The following is a 27,392-nucleotide window of genomic DNA, read 5'->3' as shown; positions in this document are numbered from 1 at the left end:
TCTACAGTGATCTCTGAAGGTGTGGGAGTGAGCTTAAAAAAAAAAAAAAAGAAAAGAAAAAAGATTAAATATATGCATCTGTTGCCATTAAGGATAAAACAATAAGTTAAATAGTTCCATATTTCAAATATTAATTTATTTATTTTTAATGTGGGTGGTGCAAAGTTATACTGGAGGGCCCTCTAATGTTCAGGCCAGGAATTTGTAGCATCTGGTTGGTTGATATTTAGTGTACATACCAATTTGCTATTCTAGAATAAATTTTAAACCTAATTAGCTTTCTTCATGGTTACACCTCATAAACATCTATAAAGTATCTATATATAAAAGCCTCAATAGTAAAGCTCAGAGTATCCTTGAGCTCTGGTTATATATTGAGCTTGTGTTGATTCATACATTCCATATTTCAGCGAGTTTACATTTTGAATAATTCATCACCAAAATGTGAAAGTTTAAGAAGCCATGATGAACCCGCTACGTGTTATTTTGTAAAAGTAGTTGAGTGCTGTGTAATCATGGGGTGTTGTTCTGCCCTTTTCTCCCGTGGTCTCGCCTGACCTTCTGAGCGCTAGCCATGTGGATTAAAGCAGCCCATTTTGAGGCTCTTGCTTGAATCCAAACTCCATTATAGATTTTACCTCAGGAGGGGGTGGTCTGAGGCCCACGAGAGACTCTTTGCAATTTTACCTGTGGAAAAAACTAAAAGGATGAGCTGGTCCTCCAGAGGGGTGGCATAAAGTGAACAAAGGTGCCATATGTGTACGTGTTTGTACACCATGACTGGCCTGAACGAAGATTGAGTTTTAAAAAAAGTTCAGAAACCCTGAGCAACAGGGTCAACACCTCAGGGAGAAAACAGAGTTCTCAGAGTGTTGAGAACCAGATGAAGATGTCCATACCAAGGAAGGGACTAAGTGAATATGTAAAAGGACAAAGAGGAAGAAATAGAGGGGAAAAGACAAAAAGACAAGGCCTCTGTAGGATAAAACTAACAGTTATTAATGAAAAAAAGGGCTTCTCAGTCATCTTTCAGACCCTGTGTACTAACAAGCCAGAGACACAGACAGATCCAATCATGACACGTGTCACTTTGTGGTGACAGGCTCCTTTAATAAGTGACGAGGCCTCGATGCCTGCGGGAGCAGGAGGAGCAAGCAAGTCCTCACTCTGGGCCATAGAGAGGCCAAAGTGCCTGTCAAAGTCGAGCAATGGATGCCCCTTTTAACAACAACTTGTCCCAATTACAGCCACTCAGTGCCCAATTGGTGCCCGGCTGTCTCACAAGCTGCCAATATATAATGACCGCATGAGGCTCACGTGGCAATTAGCAGATCTAGTTTAGCTGCTTTTCATCACTGAATGGTTTCAAAATATGTCTTAATTTGAAGATGGCTGGGGGTTTCATGCAGGATTGTGTGTGTGTGTGTGTGTGAGTGAATCTGAGATGGAAAGAGAGAAAGATGCCCTAAAGATATAATTAAAGCATAATTACTGCTCATCATCTGTGCAAGTGCTTACAAAGTGCCAAGCTCCTCTCCTCTCCTCTGGGCAACACACACTAGTTACCAGATCTGATGAAAATACAGACCATCTCCACTTAATGCCCTACTAACACAGTATCCATTTCCAGAAAAACACAAATGACACGGATACATTTTTGTCTTTCAGGGCAACTTGGCACATAATTGTTAGCATAAAATCATATGCTACTTTTAGCTACATAATCTTTAATAAGTTCTTGCCACAAATTCACTTCTCCATTTTCTGCCATGATTATAATGATTTTCTTAAATCAGACACGTATTATCTATCTTTGCCTATCAAACAACAGAAGCTGTAGACTGCACCATTTCATCACCTCAGGCTTGAGTTTTAAAGTTTGTTTACTGCTGCAGCCTTTGTGATTACTGTCTCGTTGAATTCAGGGGACACAAACTTGTCTTGCTACACACAGATGCGCTGCTATTGTAAGCTTCTGACAAGCATGTGTATTTGACACGGAGCTCCTGTCTCATTAGAGGAAACACAAAGAACCACAGAGATGGCAGATATCTCAGACAGGACACTGGATAGTACAAGGCAGAAGCGGGTAAGGGGGCATCATGATGCAAAGAAAATAATGATGTGTTCTCTGTGGAGGAGGTGACTTGACTCCTCAGTATGATGACATTGCCATAACAGGCCTCTGCAAGCGACTCAGAAGCCCTTTAGACCATGAGATATGTTGGATTCAGACACCATAGGTGTGTCTATTTTTTATTTTTTTTTTTAAAGGCTCATCCTTAGTAACACTGGTCTAAAAGCAATCCTACTTCTGAAAGGTACGTGAAAGTGAGACGGTCTGGAAAGAACATGTGTTAGCTGATTATAAAAATTCCATTCAGTTATGTATATTTGAAGATACATCAGTGTTTATTTGTTTAACAAGGGCACAGAGTAGCGATTGTGAATCAGAAGGGTGCTTTTTTTGTTCTCATCTCCACAAGCCAGCTGTTGCACTCACGTCTGGATTGAACATTAATGGCTGACCTAAATATTTCTAAATAAATAAAGCCAGAATAAGGTAGTCAGTGTGCTTTTTGTTGCTGCAGATTGTTGTAATAAATGTAAAACAGTTACAATGAGCCTATTTTATTTCTGTTTATAGATGATGGACAGCTTTGTATGTAACGTTAGAAATTCTCCTGGAGAGGTGTTTGGTTATTCAGTGCAGAAATCATTAGGGTCATTGAATAACAAAAATGCTCATTGTATCTAAAAGCGATTTAATGGCCTACATTTGCTTTAGGTTTTTCAAGCCTTTTTATTTATTTATTTATTTTTAAAAATGTACAGGGTGTTCTAAAATTCTCCATACATTTAACAATTAACACTTTTTTAAAAATGCCTTCCAACATTTTCCATACTTAGATAAAATAAACTATCTATCTTTATTTTTTCAGATAGTCTTTAAGAGCACCTTTGACAAAAGAAGAACGATGAGATCATTCTCATGGCCGGATCAGGAAGCTGTCGGAAGGATGCAATGGACTTTAACACATGGGAAGCATGTCACAGAGAGAGAGAGAGAGAGAGAGAGAGAGAGAGAGAGAGAGAGAGAGAGAGAGAGAGAGAGAACTGTTGCCAAATGTATTAAATTCAAAAAGACTGGAAGTGGACATCCACAAACATCCACTGACGATGGCTGAAGAACGACATGGTGCTAGCAAACATAGTCCCCTATGTATAGAGACTTTTGGGACACCCTCTATATTGTATTTACTTATATAAGTAATCTGATTTTGTACCAACTTACTACTTTTAAAAAGATACACAAAAGAGTAATGAGTGAGTCAGAGTGTACTTTCAATACAGTGGACATACAAAAGATTATTAATTAACATGAAGGACACAAAGCATTTTTAAGCCATATGCAAAAGCTTCCTCAGAAATGGAACAGCATTTATAATGCAAGTAGGTAATCAATACAGGGTAGAGGGAGTGGAAACTAGCAAAGGAAGAAAGAAGAGATAGACACAAAGCATAACGAGAGAATAATTTAATTGCATTTAAATGCATTGCCCCACACATGCACAATTCTCCAATACAGATACAATACTTAACAGTAACCATCTCTATCCCAGTATTATATGCATCAACACCTGTAATTCTGCCGTTAAAGTTTAACCAAAAATGGTCAACACTGAAGAGGTACCATCTCCAACTGCACAATTTGCTATAAACTCGACTTATAAAGGAAGAACACAATCTGCCAGCTTCAGAGTTCCTAATGTCGGATGTCATCACATGGATTGAGTGAACACGTGCATATCAAGCATTAGAGCATGTCCATTTTTAATGTTCATCTTCCATCTTTTCGTCCTCGGGCTCAGACGAATCTGAGCTAGTGTCTGCTTTAGCATCCATTACAAACGGGTCTTCTCCCTGAAAATTACAGATCACCACGGCACGTTACACCATCACCACCTTGTGTGTAGATGTAATATTTATGAGCGTTATTCACAGCTACCTTGATGTATTTCTCATAGCGAATTTTAATACTGTCATTATTTATTATGGCTTTTGCTGTCAGCACGCTCTCCCGTTTCAGCTGCTCTTTGTACACCTTTAGAGGACACAGAAAAGCCATATTTTGATTTAAAATGAGTGAAAATGGACGGTATGATTGCCATTAAATATTTACAGCACAGTCCATAGCTGATGTACCACTTTGGTTTTTAGGTGTAGAGGAGAACGGCGATGCTGCTGGACAGAAGTAAAGACAGCAGGAATGTAAATGTTGCAGGCCATACAGTGCACCACTTCCACCTTCCTCATGTAGTCATCCTCAGTAACCCCTGTACAACATGAATAAGATTTGGGGGGGCGGGGGGACGGACTCAGAACATTCATTACATGTAAAGTACGAAAAAAAACCTGGATGTACAGTTATAGGAAAATAATAAACGACGGGGTGGTGTGATGCGACTACTACTACCCAAGATGGTTTCTTTAATAACAACACATCCCAAAGTGTTTGTTCCTCCTTCACGACAGCATATCGTCAATTAAATTTGCAAAATTTATTAAAGAAAGAAAGCATGCTTTTATACAGTTTATATTTACATTTAACGTTGCGGAACTTCCATGAGAAGTTTATTATATTAAAACAGTGTTATAATAGCTATAAAACAGTGGCTTCCCTCACAAATCAATTTTTTCCTTGTTTAGAAGTTAATAAGACAAAAAGTAACTGAGAACCTGGAAAAGGGCAAAGTCCCCTGTCCTGAAGCGGAAAACTTAACTGTTACAAAGCACTGACAACTGAGATTCTTCCATTAGTGTTAAATAAACAAAACAAATTTACAAAATACATTTTATATAAAGCGAACCTACCTTCCATGACTTTCTGGTTCACTTTCTGGTCCAAAAGGCTGTGCAACTTGCACAAAGCAGACACTGTCTTACGAAACTTGTGCACCATACAGTCCTTTGACAAAAAGAAGAGAAAATCACATGAACACATACAAATGGATTTTTTTTTTTTTTTTTTTTTTTTTTTAAAAAGTCTTCTAAAGCAGACTTACATGGAGAAAGCTAATGACCTGGTCATCAAACATGGCCTGTTGTCGAATGTAGTCAAGTATTTCGTGGTGATATGTGCTTCCAAAGTGCTTCTCAATATCTTTGTCTTCAAATGTGCGAAACTTACAAAAGGCACATGTGAAAGCTAATCTAAAAAGAGAAACAAATCATTTTTACATTATATACACTGAAGTGAGATTAAGGTGGTGTTAAGGCAGTACAGTACAATTAAAAAAAATAATAATAATAAATAAATAAAACACACACATATGCATGGTTACTTCCTTAAGCATTGCAGGGCTTGAAAGAGGCTAGGCTTTTCACTGGTCTTTTATTTTTACCTTTCATTTGAAGACTGATTTCTCATGTTTCAGATTCTTGTGAAAATTTGCCCAATTTGAAACAGCAAACAATAACTCAAACTCCCAGCAAAAAAGATATTTAATCTAAAAGCCTAAGGCTTAGTGGTTTATATTTGGAGGGTCACTCAATTATATGACAGACTTTGCGGACTACTCAATAAGCTAAGATCAAATCCATGACCAACTCTCAGCCAAGTCTGAGCTTTTATTACCTGTGCTTGTCTCCATATTTCTCGTAGTTCTTCTCTCTTCTCCGTCTTCGCTTCTCTCGGACTCGAACACGCTTCTCCTCCACTGATGAGAGGAACATAAGTGTGGGGGGGAAAAAAAAAAAAAAAAAAAAAAAAAAAAAACACTTAAGTGGAATATTTTCCAAGATAAAAAGTAAAGATGAAAGAGGAATACTTCAGCAGAACACCTTAATTTGCGCATGAAATTGTGCTAACCGCATCTTAATCTTACCATCATTTAATTTTAACCACATTAGCACTCCGGAGTGAAGTAGCATTCAACTAGTTTGCAGTGAGTCATAAGAGTGTTCGATTTTGGATATGAAACAAACGTTGTTGTAATGAAAATGTCCACAAACCCGGAGAAAACACAACATACCAGCTTCTTTTCCCTTCATGTCCTTTCCATAAGAGGAAATATGACTGTCCTTAAAGAATAAAGCGATAAAATAAGTAAACAAATAAATACATGAAACAAGAAAAAGAAAAAGGAAAAAAGTTATTTACCCTCGCCTTTGCAAAATTCTGTCCTGAGGATGGGAAAATAAGGAAAGATTGTAAATGTAAAACATCACACAGTATTATAAAAAATATATATCCCCATCCATCCATCTGCACATTATTTGCTTTTCCGGCATCTTCTGCATGTTTGACCCCTTTCCGTCAGCAGCTATATGATTTTGAGATCCATCTTTTCACACTGAGGACAACGGAGGGACTCGTACACGACTATTACAAAAGGTGCAAACATTCACTGATTCTCAATAAGGCAACACGATACATTAAGACTCAGGGGGATGTAAACTTTTGAAAAGGAGGACCGGTGTAAATTATTTTGTTTAAGGATCTTTTTTTTTTTTTTCCCCATTTAGTACTGCTTTTCAGAGCTAAATAAGATGTCATCTAGCAGAAGACAAAATACTTACTAATATTTACACTGATCATCCTGTTCAAAAGTTTACACCCCCCTGGCTTAATGTATCGTGTAGCCTTCTTGAGCATCGGTGAACGTCTGCACCTTTTGTAATAGTTGTGTACGAGTCCCTCAGTTGTCCTCAGTGTGAAAAGATGGACCTTAAAATCATATAGCCGCTGAAGGAAAGGGATCAAACATGCAGAAGATGCTGGAAAAACCTTCTGGTCTTCAGTCCGTAAGTTGACGCTCAAGAGCAACTGCATTATGCAGCAAGACAATTATCCAAAGCATGGGAGTAAATCCACCTCTGAATGGCTCAAAAAAAAAAAAAAAAGCAGAATTAAAGTTTTGGAGTAGCTTAATCACAGTCCCGACTTGAACCAATTGAGATGCTGTGGCAGGACCTTCAACGGGCAGTTCACGTTTGAAATCCCTCCAGTGTGGCTGAACTACAGTAGTTCTTTAAAGAAGAGTGGGCCAAAATTCCACCACAGCGCTGTGAAAGACTGATCGTCAGTTATCAGGAGCGTTTGGTTGCAGTTATTGCTGCTAAAGGTGGCACAACCAGATTTTAAGTTTAAGGGGGCAGTTAGTTTTTCACATGGGTGACAGGTGTTTGATAACTTTCTTGCTTCAATAATAATAATTCTGTGTGTTTACACAGGTTGTCTATGTTTTATGTTGTATTTCGTTTGAAGACTTAAAACTATTTAGTATGAAATACACACACAAAAAAAAGAAGATGGGGCAAAAGCTTTCACAGCACTGTACATACTGTATAAGAGATTAGAGTCCATTTTCATTTCATTTAACAGGAGCAATATTTTTACATATCTTCTTCAGTGTTCCACACCTCCCCAGTATAGTTGGAAACTGATTAGAATGAAATAAAGAGACATTTAACGTTAATATGGCCGTGTCATCTGGCCATCAGCTGGCCACTTAGCAGGAACATTAGTTCACTGTCACCTTTAAAAAATCTTCAGCATAAAAGTTAAGAATATTTTCTTTGAACAGGATGCTGTAGACTAGCAGCTCTCACATCAGAGCATCATTCCACTTTGCAGTGTGATTTGTTGCTTGCTGAATCACAGGAAATACACTGTGCCTACACAGATTTTCCTGCCATCATCCCATCTTTGAAAAGCCAACTAACTAACCTCATATCTTCCTGTAGCCAGGCATGCAGGAATTGCTCAATTCTGGACAGGAATCTAAGCCTACTGGAAAAATGTTTAGGTTTAGCCTATACTTTCTTTAAGGCACACTAGAATGGGAAAATAATATTATTAACTTGTTAAGCACTTTTTAAAATAACATTTTTCTCTCCGGAACAATTTAGAGTGATTTTTGTTTGTGTGTGAAAAAGTTTAATGAAAAATTGTTTCTTTTTGGTTCCCATTTTTGTTCCTTATAATGTTTCTAATTCATGACTATTATAAATCAGCACAAATCTTTAAAACATAAACTAAATATCCAGGAACACGAGTCCAGTTACAAACACAATCATGGAGACAGACCCACCTGCTGTGATGCTCATTTCAACCCTCTGCTTCTTGGCAAACTTGCTCGGAGGGACCGGAGCCATCAGCATCCGCTTTGTGCCACGAGATGCCGGTGGCGGCACGTTTGAATAAAAGCTCTGGATGTTGACAGCACCTCCCGATCTGAAAATCTAATCGGGTGTACAAAATCCTACATTTTATCTACACTTATTGTCAGACTTTGTAAGCATAAAACTATTGGGTTGTCTCTCTGACACCTCATTGATTCTACATTTTTCAGCCCGTGAGAATAAAACCTATCAAATCCCACTGTTTAAAAGGACATGTTCCTGTAAATGTGATTCACAGAATCACTGAATGAAGAAAACAGTCTCTTTTAGAAAATGGTACCTGTTTTACTGGAGCACTTGACAAATCTATGGAATAAATGCTTAAAACGGCCAATAAAATACACTAAGAATAAGAAGAATGACAAAGAAAAAGCTTGGGTGAAAGTAGACCAAAATGTACCTAGCACATTTACTTGAGTAGAAGTCATCTATAGCCTAAAACAACATTTAATCACACCTGTGCATTTGATTTTGCCATCAATTCCTGCACCCTCGTATTCTTTATCTTCACATGATCATACTCACCCCTCTGCTTTTCATTCTACATATTGCAGCAGTATCTCCTCCTCTCCCACGTGAGCCTATAGGTCCAGGCTTCACGCACGGCGTGTCAAATAAAGTGGATGAGCCCGAGATGTCACTGAAGGAGGTGTACTGACTGCTATCACTGTCTGAATATGGTGACCTGGACCTCCTCGAGGAACCTAGATAAGGCAAACGGCAGTCTAACAGCACATCATCGATCAGAGCAGCAGTTTGTGTGCCATCACAAGAACTTCCATCTTGTCCAGCATGTGTGGCACCAAGACCAAAGAATTCATAGGAACCATAACTGGGGGAAGTTTGCGAAAAACAGAATAAACAGTAAGTGCAAACTTAAATAAAGCAATAATTAAATAAATAACCAATGGGATTTTAAAATATGATCATCTCACCTTATCTCAGAAGACTTGGATGGGAACAAGCTGAACTGCTGCCAACTCTCACACTTCTCTAAAGGAAACAGAAGATAAAGATCTTTTTATGATGCTACTTTGTAACATACTTGCAAAGCAACCTTTACAAAATATTAACTAACTAACTAAATATGCTTTATCCCAATATTTCACAGCTAATTCGCATAATTTAAAAAAAAAGCTGTTTAAAAGACACTCATGATGGCATTTGCTATTATTTTTTTCTCAGATGATAATGTCATCATGGCAATGCCAGATTATTATTTTTATTAGTATTAATCACACACATTCATAGCATGTATAAAAATGTCAGTGGACCAAACTAAAAAAATATAAATCTGAGACAATAATAATACCAGACAATGGATCGATGATCCATAAATAGCTAAAATAACAAAGTTAAACTTTCTGTATGTGCGAGTGCGTGAGGAAAGGAGAGACAAATAGAGATAAATAAAGTAGAGAGTTTCTTGCCTTCATCCTTAGGTGCTGACAACAATGATGACTCTCCATCTGAAGATCTTAAAATAGTAAATTAAAACACTTGGTTTTCACAATATAAACATTCCCACAATTGTAAGAGTTAATTGTATTAACAAACACAGGCAAAGAACCTACTTTTGAAAAAGGCCATAGGACTCTTCAAATGATCTTGGAGCAATTTCAGAGATCTTTCCTCTTGAATCACCAAACATTATTATCCTTAAACCTTGGATTATACATATGTAAAGAAAACAAAAACTTATTATTTGACTCTGTCTGGCTACAGAACATCCATATCAAACATCTAGGCCAAGTTCTTACCAAGAGGGCTTTCTAAGAGTTGAGGTTTCTGCTTAGCTAACCAAACAGTAAAAACAACAACAATAAAAAAGCCCAATAAAGCACAGGCATTTAACTCATCAGATGATAACAGCTAAATAAATAGCAATATTCAACACAATCAAAACAGTAAAAGAGCAGATTTTCTTTCACTTGAATCCCACAATGCACTGCTGCTTCCTCTACAATCCAACACACCTGATTTAAATCATCAGCTGATGACTCCAATCAGAGCAGGTTGTGTAGAGGCACAGTGAGTTGAAAAACTCCTTTTACCAGCAAACCAATCCACTAACGTCTAGCACATTAAAGTGTTCTTCACTGTGTCCTTCTGGGGAAACCCTTAAAGCATGTGAATCGTACAACAGGATTTTGCTTTCAGAAAGGATTTAAAGAAGTAGCACCCTTCCCTTGACCTTTTACAAGTCAAAGAACTCTTAACAACCTTATTTGTATTTTATTTTCTAAAAGCAATACAGGATAAAGTTTCATCAATTTGTACATCTCAAATATTCAGCACCAGTATGGACAACACTCATGACTGCCTTTAAAGGACATAAAAGCCCTGTTCCTAACGCTGCCATTAGCAGTGTTTACTACAACAGAAGCAATGTTAAGAAAGGATCTAAAACGCTCGAACACGGTTTATGCATTTTCTGCCTTTGTTTATTTTCACGTTACATGGTGTTTCCGTGTTCTTTTCACTTGTTAAAAATAAAATAAAAGACTCGTCGCGTACATTTACTAGATTTAGAGCCGCCCAGCAGTGTCGCAAATATGGAGACTGTACGACAGACTCTAATAATTGGCGCTGATTGTCGTGATATAATTTGTCCGCAAGAGGGCGCTCCAACACTAAAATCAAACCAGTGACTAAAATGAAGTAATAATACAAGAGGTTTTACGCACTATCCACGAACATAAAAAAATAAATAAATAAAAATAAAAAAAAGATCTTTCTGACATATTTCTCACCTTAACTGAAATGTTCATCTAGTATTAAAAGTGTAATGGTTTTATTTAATCTAGACTTTTTTCTCAAAATAATGGAAAATTAAGATTCTTTGCCTCCGTCGTGTTTTTTTTTAAGGATTGAAAACAATCCTGCTACCTAAATCATGCTGGGTTCCGTTTTGCTACATAATTTTCTACAAGTTTGAGAAATACCCCTGCTGGGGGAAAATAAATAATATTTTTTTTTAAATAATAATTAATAAATAAATAAACCGAGAAACCATCACAGAAATTCTAATTGTTTCCACTACAAATTCCATTAAAAACCATCAGATGACAATTAAAACCATCACCATAAACCACTAGACACGCAAGTAATAGAAGGCAACACATTACCAGTAAAGACCCACAGGGACCATTACAGTTTCCATTAAAACCAAAACAATTCCCATTATAACCATTAAAACCATTTTCAACAGGGACTCCTCCAGGGGGAGACTTAAATATAGTACTGTCTCTAAAATATAAAATTGTGCAAAAAGAGTGTGAAGAAAATGCTTTAATATAATCGCTCAGATTTGATATTTTTGTCACATGTCTAAGGACGTATCTGGGTATCATCTGAAGATGAGAGGATTTGGCTTAACATCTGCAGGCCTAGCATATTGTTAAGGTTTTTTAAATAACTGTTTTTTTCACCCCAGAACATCCACAACTACTTAGATATGCTCTTTTTTTAATGACTGATCATCACCATGTTTATTATTATTATTTTTTTAAAGATTTTTCCTCAGCCTGCAACAATTACCCTTGAGTATATAGAATCTGAGAAATATGTGAAAGGTGGGATATACTGCAGCTTAGTAGGGACATAATATAGAAAATTGTCCCCATAATGACCATAACCATATTTCTGCCTTCCTTCTTAAAGAAACAAAATAATAAAACTTTACCAACGGTTACATTCTTGACAAAACAATTAAATCTGTTGCACAGTGGTGCAGCAAAGAGCATCGATGCTTCACAGTTCCAGGGTTCCCGGTTCAATCCTGCGCTCAGGCTCATGTTACTGTCTGTGCAGTTTCAGTGCTCACCATGTGCATATGGGTTTCTCTGGGTTCTCCGGTTTCCTCCCACCTCCTAAAACAAGCTGGTAGGATTTCCTACTCTAAACATGTGCGTGTGTGTGTGATGTGCTTTGGAAGAATGTCAGTGGCAATTTCACTATTTCACACAGAGATGGCTGCCTTTTCGAACCCAGATTACTTTGTAGAAAATTGGGTTTATCATAACACTGCACTGGCCTATCTCTAGTAATAAATAAATAAATAAATAAATCTTAAAAGAAAGAAAGAAAAAAAACTTGTGAAGTATGCTTATGAAGTACCTCTTGCCACCATAATTAAGTAATATCAAACTGGTAAAACATCACAGGTTGCCTGTATCTCACAAAAGTGTGTGTAGTTGGTACACTGAGGAATTGCTGTGTGAAAGTGACATCAGTGTCACTGACATCAAGACTCCAGTAAGCTCCAAAACTTAATTTGCCATCCACACCCACTGTCTCTCCAGACCACACAAAATGTATTACCGTTACTGGTTCTTCCAACACTCCCATTAGTAGTAGTACCAGTAATTTGACTGCTGTACGCAACCTCTTCACCAGTGTGCTGCAGTTGTGAGAGACACCGGAAACCATAGAAGGATTACACACAATCAGTACAGACCAAACTCCTTGCTTAGATTGTGTGCAGACTACGTCCAAATTGCTCAAGGCTGCAAATAGCAACAATTACTAAACAGACTCAGGAATTATGAGAAACGGTCCATGTCTGGCAAAATAAGGCTGACTTTGCAGCCAAGCATGCTTTCTTTGAAAGCAGGTTGATTCTCCAGGTTATTTATAACTCTTTAGGTGCAAACATCAAGCTCTGTGCATGGTGTTTAGACATGACTGCTTAACATCCAATACTTGAATATGTGTTTAACAGTTAAGTGATTGATATTCAATCTATTCTTCATTGTATCCAAGTTTCCATGATATTATCATGATTTTTAATTACTAGTGCAGAGGCCAAAAGACTCTTACTAAAACTACAGTATGCCTGCCTGCCTGCAACACGGCCATGGTGGAAGGGGATGCTGAAATGATTAACAAACCCTTACCCCTTATGGTGATCTTTGGTTTAAAACATTGGTTTAATTAGCTATGAGGGGGGCTTAGTTTGATATTATATCGGAGTAACTAGACATTTTAAAACACTGCTGAAGTAAGAGAAGTTTACAGAGTGTTTGAAAACCACAGCAACGCTGTCCCCTGATACACTTGTACCGAAGCCGCACGCACTGCATAGTCACCGCTACAGGGTAGGACAAAAGTTTACTTACACCTGACTTCCTCTTCAAACAGCCTGGAATATTCCAGAAATTAATTTAATCACTTGATGAAGCTTCTGATTGACCAACTCTCATACTTAGGCATTAATGGGAGCCCACCTGTGGTCGTAAAAAAGGCCTAACTTTAGAGACAGTGCCATTTTGCCCTTGATATCATTAGAAAATCCAAACAACTCGACCAAAACCTCAGAAAAAAAAAGTGGATCTCCAGAAGTCCAGGTCTTCTTCTTCTTAGGAGCGATTTCAAAACTGAAGGTACAATGACAAGTTTATTGTACGAATATATAAATATCTTGGGACCACACAGACATGGCATCATTCAGGAAAGAGTCACAAATTTCAGCTGAACCCCCAAGGCAACAACAAAGGAACTGGCAATGGAGTTGGAGGCTTCGGGTACCAAAGTATGTACATCCACCATTAATAGAGTCCTATATTGCCATGGCCTGCAAGGCTGCCATGCAAGGCAAAAGCCCATATACTAAGACTGGTATGAAAAGCAAGACCAACGTTTGCAGGTGATTACCAATCCATGAACCCAATAGAAAATGTGTGGTCTGAACTGAAAAAGTGTCTGACGAGGAGGCCCACAAACCTGACTGAGTTACACCAGTTCTGTCAGGAGCAATGGTTAAAAATTCAAACTCTTCAATATTCCAAGGAGCTTGCAAATTTTTAAGAATTACTGCAGATTTGGGCCAAGATGCACCGTGTGACATCATCAGAACGCGCATTCAGTCAAAGCCATCTTCAATTCACATGCGTTGAACATGAGTAAAGCTAACAGGTCTCATTTATCATTAAGCATCACTGCAAAAGGACGTGCAAAACAATTTAGTGCAATTGCAATTTCACCAATCCAAGTAGTTTTCTGAAGAAAAAAAAACTCTGCAAGTTGCATCGTAAATTTTGAAAAAAGCTGCAGCAAAATCAAGCATTTTTGGCTGCGACAATCACAATAAAACGCCACAAAATCCTGTATGGATCGGAATGTAAAGGCAATGTGTATGTAAACTTCCGACTATAATAATAAAAGTTTAAATAAATATAAAAAATCTAAAAGTCTGTTAGCTTTTATTTTGACCTCCAAATAATGTAGACACCAAATGACTTAACCCAGGAAATATATGGTAACATGAAATGTGTGAAGTTGTGAAAAACTGAGTTTGAATGTAGCCTACGTGTATTTTGGCTTCAACTGTGCGTCACTGCTGTGCTAAAAATGATCCACCCATCAGATAATAATTGATAGATTGGTTAAAGAAGAGCTAACAAATTGTTTGTGGGCTTTAATCAGTGACTGTATACCTACAAAGTGTGCTTTTATGGGAATGGTAACTGATAGCATTTAATGTTATATTTATAATCCAGTAGGACCCACTAGTAAAAGATGGCACTGATGTGGCATAACTCTAGAAACAAGCACCAAAGTAGCATTGTCTGTCCTGAAACCAGTAAAGTAAGGAATAAACTACCAAAAAAGTCCTGCTGTTATAGGAAAATAATTAACTTCAGGCTAATAACGGTGACATGTCCTGTTTATGTTTTATTCCTCTTATACCACAGTAGTTTATTTATTAAAGAATAACATATCATGCGGTTAAATGTTTATAGCTACGCTACATTTAATGTTGTGTAACATCTGCGTTATCGCTTATGTTGTGGCAGCTATACACAGTGGATCCTCACCAGCCTGTCCTTTGTCTTTCTTGAAGTTAATAAGACAAAGAAAACACAACTCGCCATGCCACCAAGAAACTGGAAAACATGAAGTCTCCTGTCCCGAAGGTCCCGAAGGTCCCGAAGGTGGAAAATTTACTGACTGTTACCAAGTGCTGACACTCGAGACTCCTTCCATAAATGTTAAATAAACATGTCCTTACAGAAAACTGCACAATATCAATGATCATTTGTTTTTCTTTGTTAAATAACAGCAGTTGTAATATCCATTTATTATTGTTCTTAGATTACATGGAGCATATGCAAGTCCCTGTGAATGTGCTGTTACTATAGAAACGGCAAGCCGCCACTATTGTCAAAGCTGCTCTTATGGAAAGTTAATCAACACCTTCCGAGCAATTAGATTCGAGAATTCAGATTTGAGAATGTGGTATAATAGTATCACGTCAATATTTAAGCGCAAAAATGGTCACTGTGATGAGTACAGTCACAGAATATTAGGCAAAATAGATTACCCAGCTGTGACCTGCACATTTTAAAATGTGCTGCATGCCGATTTGATGCTAATTATTTCTTGTTGTGGTTAACTCATCCAGTCACCTCCTGAATGCTTTAGTTTTGGTACTTAATTGCACTTTGTTTTGTATAGTCCTAATTTTATGAGTATGGGATGTTGCATGTTGAACAATGTCAGGCTTATCTGTCAAATTCAAGTGTAATCTGTACAGTTAGTGAATTAAACAATTCTGATTGAGTATTTTTTTTAATAAAGTACAAGCATTTGTATTCCCACTTAGAGTAACCAGTACAATGTTTAGCAGTAGTTTTTAACATAAACTCTGATTTTATACATGTCTTTTGACTAACATGTAGAAGTTGAAGAGTAGAAGAATAAATATTAGAGCAATAATTTCTACGCTGAAGTGTTATGAGCAGCAAGGACCATGCGTTGGGTGCACTAATGGTTCCTTATAATACGTTGCCAAACACAAAGATCTTTTTGTTGTTGTTGTTGTTTTTCACCACTTTCCTGATTTCTTCCAAGAATGAATAAATACAGTAAGTATCTGCACCACAATGTGGGTTGTTCTGTGTGGAAAGTCGTTAAATAAAATTAAAAAAACAACATGGCAGCATAAACAAATGAAAGACTGCAGAAAGAGCGGTTTGCATTTGAAACATGACACTGTTGGCTTTGTATCGGGGAAAGAAAAATATTGCAAACTGGGTTATTCATATCTTTTTAGAAACATTTCCAGTCAAGTCAACACGTTTTGTTACATCAGATGCTTTCTACTGGTCTTCTTGTTTAGTTTGTAGCCAGAATAATCTCTAGGATGCTTGGTTAATTCCAGTGGTTTAAAGCATTTCATTTAGGTGCAAGTCCTGAGCCAAACCTTCCTCACCAGTTGACAAACTAGCAAGGGACCAGTTTGGTACAACCATAGCAATAAAGAAAACATTGTGTATAATTCCATTCAACATGGATAGCAGATTTTGGTCAAAAGAGGACCAGCAGAGGGAAATGTAGAGATCCCTTTCTACTAATCTCCTACATTCCATTAGCATACGTAGAATTGCTTTCCTGATTAATGCTGTCTTTGACCTCTATCGGCAGAGAGTCGAATAAGTGATCCTCCACAATCAGACCACTTCGACGCAAGAGTCTGCACTGTCCAAGCTGGGCTGGAAGGCGGTCCAGACAGTTTCCCTTTAACTCTAGATGTACCAGCTGCACCAGCTGGCCAATTTTCTCTGGCAGGGACGAGATACAATTTTGGCCCAAACACAGGGTACGCAACTTGGTGCATTTGAACAGGTGCTTTGGTACCACTTCCACCTTGTTTCCCGTGATGGCAAAGTGCTGGAGGTTCTGCAGGAATCCTACCTCTGTTGGAATCACCACAATGGAGTTGTAACTTAAATCCAAATATCTTAGCTTAGGTAAACTAAACAAAGGTGCAGGCAAGGACTCTAGTTTGTTGTGAGAAAGATAAAGGGACTCGAGGTTCTTTACTTGACCTATGGACAGTGGAATGGTGATGACCTTGTTATGCCAAAGTTTGAGGCAGGTAAACCTTTTTAAGTGCTGGAAGCTGATAACCTCCTCAATAGTGCGAATATTGTTGGATTTCAAGTCTAGCTCCTGTAGATTTGTCAAACTAAAAATGGCATGTGGTATCCTTTCCAATTCACAATTATGCAACTCAAGATCAGCAAGATTCATCATCTTTTTCAAACTATTCAATACCAAGAGCTTAGTACCATCATTGTGTACCACGAGTTTGACCAGATGGGGGGCTAAGTCTGTTATGTTTGTTGGGACCTTAGTAAGGTTGCTCTTCAGATGTAGCACTTTCAGATGCCTCAGGTCCCTGAGGGATTCTAAGCCAATCATCTTGTTGTTTTCAGAGTTCAGGTTTCCCACCAAGTAGAGCTCCCTCAAGTTCTTCAACAAGTAAACCCATTGGGGTATCTCTGCCACATCTGTAAATTTGACATGAAGGCACCGTAGGTGATCACGGAGAAAACTGAATGCAGTCTGTTCAACTTTGGAAGGGCAGTGATATAAATGCAGTTCCTGAAGGTTGGTCATCTGGGAAATCTTTGCTGTTATCCGTGCTTCAGGGATTAGCTCAAGCTTCAATATCTCGAGGTCAGTGAGGTCAAACACTGCATCAGGAACACCTGACAGCATAAACAACTGGAGCTCCAACTTGTCTTGCGCATTCCGTGTCACATGCTGCCGTAGCTTCTCAAATGTCCACTCGTGATTCAAGCTAATTTCCCGCAGTTTGTTTTCACTGACCTCTGAGAGAAAGACACCAAAGCGTTTAGAGTATAACTGGTCATATTGGTCTACCATGTGCAAGAGAAATGCAAAGTCATTCTTTACATCTGGTATGTCACTAAAGCTGCTCTCCTCTCTCACCTTCTCAAATGAGTACTCCTTCAGAGGCCGCCTGAATAACCAAAAAAGTGTGTGAATGCATATCAAGCCATAAACACAAATGATGGCAATGTAGCTAATGAGCAGCTTTTTCAACATGAATGCCATATTATGAGTACACTGGAATTTGGTGTATCCAGTTAAATGCTTAACATCTGGTTTACAATCATGCTCAAAATGAATGTATGCAACAAATGTTGTTGTATAACACAAGATCAAAATGAACTTGACTGTCTTAATTATAGTTTGAGCGACATAGAGTTTGTAGATCAAGTCACTGTCCTCAACATGCACACGAAACTTCCTCACTTTTTCAAAAAGGGCCTTGGCTTGCTCGCCATCTTTCTTGTCCAGTATGGTCATGCTTGGAACTTCAATTACAGGCTTTTCAGTTGAAAATTTAACACTGGATTTTCCCAGCATTGGTGTGGTTGGGCTTGGACTCCTCTCCTCACTGCCAGTGGATAAATGCTTTGGTAACGAGAGGCCTCCAGTCATTCTTTGCTTATTCTCCTCCGAGTCTTCGCAAGCTGTCTCAGACAATGCTTTGGTGGTCCAAGGGGACTCAAAACACTTCCCCAAAATTGACACAAAATGCTCAATTTTTGAGCTTGTCTTTGGATACTTGAACCAAAAGTTGCTGCTGACCATGAGGACAATTGTGTGAATGAGAGCAAGATATGGAAAGTATTTTGAATACCAGGGGAGGGCAATATGGTAGCACATCTGGTTGACAAAGACATACTGTTGAAAGTCCATGTTTGTTTTCACCCCTGTTGGCTGAGGATGTATGACTGCAGCTGGTTGAGAGAAATGCAGTTGGCGGACAACTGTGTCAGGCTGGTCCTTGCCTGTTAAAGGTGCAGCTGCTAATGTCACTCTGTTTCCTCCCGTCCCGAGGTCAGAAGCTGTTTCTGGAGGCTTCTGTGTGGTCACAGACTCTTCCCACGAATCCAGAACAGGCAAGCAAACAACCTGGTCTTTGGTTAACTGCATCGTCCCAGCAAATATTGCCACCATGAGCATTACAATGCCCAAATAATCCATGAACACATCCCACCACGGTTTCAGAATTCGATAGGTTGGCTGGATGTCGTTCAGAGAGGCAACTTCCGTGAGGGTGAACATTCCTATGGGAGAGAACATAACACCACTGATTAGCATTGTAGTGATTGCTGCCTAATAGCTAACCTTCTATGCATCCATACTTGAGCTAAATATAGTTTTAGGCACACTCTTTACTGCGCAATTAAATCTGAGTTTACATAAAGAGTGTCCTCACCAGTTTCTTTATGAAGTAGCCCATGCTTAAACACTGACCAAAATGCATAACCTGACCTATTTGTACATTTGCCTGACTTATCTGACACAAAGCAGATGATAAATAAATAGTACTATCACTATTAATAGCCAACAGTGGCATATAGTGCTAGTTACATTCTGGATTATATAACTCCAATTTGCCTTCAGTTACTACTTTTTGACGATTAAAATGACTCATGCCTGTATGATTTGTAATAACAAGGTTCTGATTTTCATTAAAAATGAGTCACCTCTGATATCTACTGAATTTTGCATACGTTTGGGCTCCTTTTACTATAGTTTTTGGTAACACTTCTAATTAACTCTAATTACCAAATAACGCCTAACCATAGCAACCAGCTGCAAGGTCTAATGGTAAGAAATGCAGTAAGATAAAAGCATTTATAAAGGAGACAGCAGGCTGTTAAGGCTCTGCCCAGTATCAGTTTCCATGAGAGAACTCTCCAGCTTGCACAAGCCTAACCAACTACATAACACTTCTTGATTGTATCATCAATCTGAGACTATTAAAAAAAACACACACAAACTGCTTGCTGCAGGGGTGGACTGGCCAAAAATAATGTTTTCATGTAATATCAAATTCTAAGACTTGTTTTGATGCCTGAGAGTCAGCTTCCCCACCTCCAAGCCTTAGATTAAATTTAGAGAATAACAAAAAATATCAAATTGGCAAAAAAACAAAACAAAACATTTGTTATAGGAGAAAAAGAAATATTTAACTTCAGATAGTTACTCTGTATGGACAGAGAAGAAATGCTCATTATTTAAATAACTGATCTAGGTTCATTAGCCTCTTTTTCACTGTAAGGATAAATAATTCCGTACATGTAGGCTGTTCAATTTTTTTTTGTTCTTGTTTTTATGAAAACTTTGTCCACTGAAAGCAGTTGCTAAATTTTTACTACATACAATTACAAGTTAAACCAGGATCTAGGATTAATGATTGTTAACTCTAATAAAGAGCAAAAACATCTACATACATACATACATACATACATACATACAGCACTGATCAAAATAGTATTTTGGTCAGTGTTATACGTATCCATATGCATGCAATCATAAACGTGTTTTAATGCAATGCTGAACAATCTTCCACTCAGGCCCAGATTTCTACCTAGGCTTGAAACGTACAGTAAAGGTCCCCTCCTCCCACTCCGGAGTCTTTTGGTTCATTCCAAGAAAAGGATACCTTTCAATTTTCAACTGGAATTTCCTTTTAACTGAAATCTTACATTCTGGTGATCTAATCTCTTTCTAGTTAATGTCTGAATGGACTAAAAAAAAGTAAATGGAAGTGGAATTGTACCGTATGCAAGAGGCTATATACACGGATGCAAACATTTCCTCTTTTTAAGTCATGTAGTTGAACATGTTTGGGTATTGTGCCAACCCTTTTGCATACATACTGTATGTAATAATAAATTTTAAAAAATTATAGAATTTTTATTAAATTACACTTTGGTCTCTAATTCCACTTATTCCAACTTATTACTCAATTCCAAGTTATCCTAACTGTCAGTCAGCTGAACATGGAGCAATGATATCAACGGTCATATATTTACTACGTGCATGGGACACGACTGACCCAGCGTCTTTCCTTTTTCATTGATACTGCCTAGTCCTGATTTAAAGGCATGGCAAATGGACAAAGAATCAGTAACTGTTCACACAGAACAGCACAATCTGGAAGTTGGTAACTGTTTAATCCTTCACTGGAAAAGAGGGTTGCAATTACAATTACTTCCTGTGCTACAACCCACCCAGTATAAATAGCATTATAATGACAATGATAATGAGACTTTATTGATCACATATACACTACAGCAAAGTGAAATTCTTTTCTTCGCATACCCCAGCATGTTAGGAAGTTTTGCACAGGGTCTGGTAAATTATGCTGGTAAAGAAAACTCTGTGAAACACTAAGCAGTGGAGGTCCTGAATATTTTCCACTCTCAGATCTTCTGAAGCACATGTCAAGACCTGAGTCACCTACAGCAGCCACATTCTTTTCCCTCACTGCACGAACTATTCAAGACATAACTTTGTTCTTTGCTTTTCCTTTGTCAAACTTTATCCCATTTTGTACAATGTGTTAAGATGGCTTTGATGTCTAGACAGTTGAACATAGGGCAGTTAAAGATGTCGAAGGGATTTGCCTGAGACTATGTCTCAATAGTACTCAAATAAGCCTCACCAGCCTTAATAAACCAGAAATAAATGCAACATGTGCTTGCAGAATGGTATTCAGTGGGTGTTAGAACAGGAGTAAACAGTTATCGTATAACCGTTCATTAACTAATGTGTAATTAAATGAAATTATATTGATTACTGCACAGAAAGACCAAAAAAAAAACCCCAAAACAAACAAATAAATAATTAACAACAGCAAACCGGTACAACAAACAGAATCATGATCTACATATTATTATCCTGTCTACGGCTTGTTTACAGAGCAAGAGGAACATGATTTCTCTTCACTGGGACAATCTGAAGGACATTCATGATTGAAAAATAGAGCCTTGTGCAACTAACCCCCCCCCCCCCCCCACATGAAAAAAAAACCCAATGTGAAAATTACTTAATGCCTACTTCTTTAACTTCTGCAAAACTCATCTCTGTTGGCAGACTACTGTTAAAAGGAAAACTTCTGAAGTTTCTGTAATAAAATATGTCATCTACTAGTAAAAATACTTGAAAGAAATAAAGCTCACAACAACTAGTCAGACAGTACGTAACAGTGACACATGCTTTCTGTTGCATTGTGACAATACAGTTTTTAGAGCCCTGACTTAATTTTCCCATTGTTTACACAATACTTTGGCTCATTACCAGTCTCATCTGCTGTTGCTAGGCTCGTTTAATGACCCAAAAATCCAAGAAGACTTGTTAAAAATACATGCTATTGTCAAAACATGTATTCAAATATTTTATCATACAGTATTGTACTAAAAGAACTTAATGTTAAAAATCTGGTTTATAAAATGTAACATAAGGACACACTGTAATGTATACTATCGCATTATGAGCAATTAACTGCTTAGATTCATTACAGTGCTATTATGTTAGCATGGGTCCCAAATGGAGCCATGTCACACCCCTCTTCATCTCCCTCCACTGGCCACCTGTAGATGCCCATATCAAATTCAACGCCTTGATGATCACGCACAAGACCTTGTCTGGATCAGCACCCCACTACCTCAACACTCTCCTGAAGGCTTACGTTCCCTCACGCAATCTGCGATCGATTAGCGACCGACGCTTAGTAGTGCTTACTCAGCGTGGCTCAAAGACCCTTTCCAGAACCTTCACACTAACTGTTCCTCAGTGGTGGAATGAACTTCCGACCTCAATCCGGACCACAGAATCTCTCACCATCTTCAAAAAACAGCTAAAGAACCACCTCTTCCGTGAGCACTTAACTAACCCCTAAAACGCCAGCCCCACATTATCCTAAAAAAAACCCCAAAAAAACAACAACTTTACTCTGGCTCTTACACCTCTACTCTGCGCACTTTGCTTTTCTAGAACTCAATTAAAGATCTTGTATGGTAGCACTACTTGTATTGTTCTCCGCTTGATATATCGCTTTGCTTTTATTTCTTCATTTGTAAGTATCTTTGGATAAAAGTGTCTGCTAAATGAATAAATGAAAATAAATGAATGTTATTCTATTATATGCTGTTATACAGATACCTAGAGCAGACACGATGATGGGTCCTAACCAGGATGAGTGGAATTGCTTGTGGCTGTACATAAAGTGCTTTATTACTTTATTGACTGATTAAATGTCTCATGCATGCTAAAGGAGTATTACATCTTTAAAAAAAAAAAAAAAAAAAAAAAAATTCAGTATGTGTATTGACACCGGTCCTTATACAGTAGACACTTTTATTCAAAGTAACACAGGAGTGAGGCAAAAATCTATTAAACAGCCCAAAAGTGGCTCTCTAGAAGTAGTGGAATTTGAACCCAAAAAGTATGTTTTTGGATTCAAAAACATGCTCAGCCTCTAGCTGGTCTGGTATAATGTAAAACACGCAACTGTTTTCATTTAACTTGTTCACTTTTAGAACAGTGCCTTATAAATAATTGTCCTCAGATGACCAGACTTTACAACATTAGAAACAGACCAACAGGAATGCAAGATAAGATCTCTTGGCATGTTATTTCTTGCCGAGACCTGCTAGCATCTAATAAAATAAAAATCCCAGTTTGTATAGGAGCAATGCTCTCAAAATTAGTTCCTGGCCTCTAACGGATACATTTTTAAATGATTCAGTTGGCAGATAATTTGGTCCAAAACGTAGAAATGAGGCAGGATGGAAAAGTGGCTCTTCTTCCAATAAACTGTGGTTTACTCTCCCAACCTTTATACCACTGAGTAAAGTAACCCCTGAGCTACCACTGAGCCAACTTATATTAATAACCATATTAACCACTGTCTTTACATCTGGCTTGAAGACCACACAATAAGCATTTATTATAATTGTCAATCATTATTTCTCATCCCATACCATAATCCATGCTCATAATGCAATCATACTTCAATTATGAGCAATATGCACCTCGGATGCTGCTGATCAGAGACAACTCAGAGACGGATACATTTATGTTACTTTCATGCCAAAGTCATGCGGTCCTATCTATAACCATGTCACGTACCAAACTCTCAGTAAGTTGCAAAAATAATCACAGTATGACATTCCCTATCATGCAGCATGGCTTGATCCTTCTGACTCGATATGCCCCACTGAAAAATATATCTCAATGTAGCAGATGGGAAGTTTTACTCACGTGAGAGTTACAAATATTTACACAAACTATCCGAGTGTGTGTGGATTTTCTCAATGCAATAACGTCCGAGGGTTCGAAGCCACAGTTGACGATACTGTTACAGATCTTTTAGTAATCCGTGCAGCAGTTCTTTCTCTTTTTTTCTTCGTTTTTACTACTTTTATAGAGCTTTCAAACAGTGAACAGAACTATGGGATCACCTTCATCTGAGAAGCCTATGTCACAGCACCTCTACATCTACAGAGATCAAGGCTGCAACTGACGATCAGTAAATTAAGCTAATCTTACCAGTTCAGGAGGGCAGCGCCTACAGAGACAAGTGAAGATCAACACAGGAAACCTCATCATCTGTGGCAGCGTTAAGTAATAGCTTTAACCGCTTCATGGTGTTAGCCACTCCGATGGTGTAACCACATGCGAGTGTGCAGACATGGAGCCTCGTTTAACCCCTCGGTTTTCTCTCTCTCTTAACTAGGTCAATGCCTGCGACAGATACACTGATTTGCTTAGTCTTTCCTAGCCGTTATAGTGACACAAACGGTAACCAATCACAGCTGTTCATGCACACGCAAGCCAATTAAATTGTTGTGGGGAACATATTAAGCGGGCCAATAAAGAGCTCTAAGACTCGGAAGAAGATGATGTGTTAGGAGAGTTTTCAGAACAATCTACCAGTGTGTACATGTCAACATGTTTTTTGTTAACATAATGTTTGGGATGACAAAAAAAAAAAAAAACAACCCTGAAATTCTGCATGGCAATTCTGCTCCCTATTAAAAAACATCCTAAAGGATAATTACATCAGGCAATTACAACATGTGAATAAATCCAGTCATTCAAGCTGAGAAGGTCCCTAAAATAATGGTTAACTGTCTAATGCCACCCCAGGTAGTGGTAGTTATTAAGGTGTGTCTAAATCATAATCTAAATACTATACACATCTAATATAACATTATAACATAACATACATTATTTTTGCCTTTATACAGGATCACTGAGTATCATATCAAACAGTGTCTATCTGAAAACACTTTTAAGTGTGGGTGCATAATATATACATATATACATTTTATTAAATGTGCATTATTGGTGTTGTGTGAGGACTACCTAAAATTCCGATTTGAACAGTTCAGTGTAATGAACCACAGGCTACACAGCCTGCATGAGGATCTCTGGCTCCATTATAACAAGTGCTGGAAGACAAGCAGGTGTTCAGTCTCAGGTTTCACACCTACCTCACAGAGCAGAATCCACAGAATTTCACAGGGAGGAAAAAAAATAATACATTCATCAAAAACTGGTTGCTGATATAACAGAATAGCATACTTACTGCATCCTAAAGTGTAGACTTCTTATGACCCACCACCATCCACTATCTCATTTCCATCTTGGCGTAGTGATAATACTGCGCAACGCCTCGCACAGTGCTGTCCTTTCGTGTCATCATTATTAGTCAAACACGACCGGGAAAATAGCTGGACGTTTTCCTCCCTAATAATAATAATAATTAAAAAAGACAACAGAACCATTTACATGATGTACATGAACATCTTGTCCCGTCCTCTGTCTTCTCCTACATGCAGTAGTCAGTACTAACCAGTCTGCACCAGTTTGCTGCCGCCTCCGCTTCTCCTTCCTCCAGCCCCGCGTTGTCCAAACGTGAAGGGGGGGGGGACAACAAAACAATAAAACGCGCCTCAATCCAGTACGGTCATTTTTAACAAGCTAAAATAGTCCTGCGAGTACGAACATGTTGAGGGGAAAAAGCGCAACGTGTAGTAATAGTAATTTAAAAATCAAACAATTTGTGGTTAAAATCAGGAAGTCTGTCATGGGAGGTGCTTAAGTTTACAAAATCCGGGATGAGGTACAAACGGCGCCTTATTGGACACCGAGTGCGCTACGTGCGCTTCGGAATCTTTTATGTCATGGACTACGGAGTGCGCTTATGTAGGGAGCATTGAGTTATTCGGAATTCAGCCCCGGCAAAACGTGTCAAAAGCGATATTCCATATTCTTTTTATTTAAAATAATAATTATCGACTTTTTTATATTCAGTGTGACGCTAAATAACGGGATTCGGATACCCTAAATGTGAGGTACGTTTGATACAATGTTACTACTTAATTAATTGGTTAATTAATAATATTGTAGTAAATACGTTTTGGTGACCTAGTTAACTGTTTTACAAAAGCGACGTCGATTTATCGAGGTAACTAAATCGGATTTATTTATTGTTGAGGCTTGTATTACAGTAGAAACCCTACTTTTAAGTATATACCATCCATCCATCTTCTATACCGCTTATCCTTCAGGGTCGCGGGGAACCTGGAGCTTATCCCAGGGAGCATGGGGTACAAGGCGGGGTACAAGGCGGGGTACACCCTGGACGGGGTGCCAATCCATCGCAATGCACAATCACATACACATTCACACACCCATTCATACATTACGGACACTTTGGACACGCCAATCAGACTACCATCCGTGTCTTTGGACTGGGGGAGGAAACCGGAGTACCCGGAGGAAACCCCCGCAGCACGGGGAGAACATGCAAACTCCGCACACGCAGGGCAGCGACGGGAATTGAACCCCCGACCCTGGCGGTGTGAGGCGTAACCACTAAACGTTGATAACAGGTGACCTGTCCATAGCAGGTGCTTTTCCCGTGTTATTACCATGACAGTGAATACAGGAGCATTGTCTGAAACACTGGAACCTCTGATCCAAAAAAATTATAATAATTAAGAAAGAAAAGAAGAAAGCAAAGACTACTAAGTAGTTCATAAAGCAGGGGACACCCTGGACAGGATTTCAGGGTGCCAGGGTGCCAACCCATCACAGGGCACAGTCGCACACACATTCACGTACTACGGACAATTTGGAAATCCCAATTAGCCTATAACACTTCTTTGGACTGTGTCTAATATGTAGTTTATATTACCCACATAAAACTGATTGTCTTTCTGTCACCAGAAGTCACATAATTAGGTGAACAAGTTTGGGTTAGTGTCGCATGACCTCAATATAAAGACACCTGTTCTGGGAATTCCACGGAGTTTTTTGGAGACACACCATCATGGAGGACAAGGAGCTATCAAAACAAGAATGTTCTGGAAAACTATTAATCAGTGTTTAGCTATAAAAAATAGTCCAACTTTAAAAACCCAACAGAGCACCATTAAATTAAAAATGGAAAGAATATGACACAACCATAACTATGTGCATAGGATGCCATCTACCAAAAATAACCAGGTAAGGAAGGTATTACACAGAGACCAGGTTTATAGGTGAATTAAAATTCACATTCGGAACAGCAGGTAGCA

General features: G+C 38.3%; 2 protein-coding genes across 6 annotated transcripts; both read right to left on the bottom strand.

Moving 5' to 3' along the window:
- Nucleotides 1-3,411: 3,411 nt before the first annotated feature.
- znf326 (zinc finger protein 326) lies at nt 3,412-9,353 on the bottom strand. Its single transcript, XM_053635797.1, has 11 exons — nt 9,123-9,353; nt 8,713-9,019; nt 8,097-8,247; nt 6,164-6,186; nt 6,036-6,084; nt 5,639-5,720; nt 5,067-5,214; nt 4,876-4,969; nt 4,207-4,337; nt 4,010-4,105; nt 3,412-3,924 (listed from the first exon to the last, which is right to left on the bottom strand). The coding sequence occupies exons 2-11, from the start codon at nt 8,725-8,727 to the stop codon at nt 3,835-3,837; spliced, it is 879 nt and encodes a 292-aa protein (XP_053491772.1). The 5' UTR covers nt 8,728-9,019; nt 9,123-9,353; the 3' UTR covers nt 3,412-3,834.
- Nucleotides 9,354-15,740: 6,387 nt separating this feature from the next.
- Nucleotides 15,741-26,292, bottom strand: lrrc8db (leucine rich repeat containing 8 VRAC subunit Db). Of its 5 annotated transcripts, none has more exons than XM_053635785.1 (3): nt 25,664-26,292; nt 25,397-25,557; nt 15,741-19,076 (listed from the first exon to the last, which is right to left on the bottom strand). In XM_053635785.1, exon 3 carries the CDS (start codon nt 19,072-19,074, stop codon nt 16,549-16,551), a length of 2,526 nt encoding a protein of 841 aa, XP_053491760.1. In that variant the 5' UTR covers nt 19,075-19,076; nt 25,397-25,557; nt 25,664-26,292; the 3' UTR covers nt 15,741-16,548. The 5 variants fall into 5 exon arrangements, with proteins under 5 accessions (XP_053491760.1, XP_053491763.1, XP_053491762.1 ...); XM_053635788.1 differs by lacking the exon at nt 25,664-26,292 and adding an exon at nt 25,174-25,301 and having other exon boundaries at nt 25,397-25,657; XM_053635787.1 differs by lacking the exon at nt 25,664-26,292 and adding an exon at nt 25,174-25,259 and having other exon boundaries at nt 25,397-25,657.
- Nucleotides 26,293-27,392: the final 1,100 nt, after the last annotated feature.

The sequence above is a fragment of the Ictalurus furcatus genome, chromosome 11, assembly GCF_023375685.1.
Source record: "Ictalurus furcatus strain D&B chromosome 11, Billie_1.0, whole genome shotgun sequence".
Lineage (NCBI taxonomy): Eukaryota > Metazoa > Chordata > Actinopteri > Siluriformes > Ictaluridae > Ictalurus > Ictalurus furcatus.
Note: the sequence above shows the minus strand (reverse complement) of the source record. Positions and strands in the feature narration are given on the sequence as shown.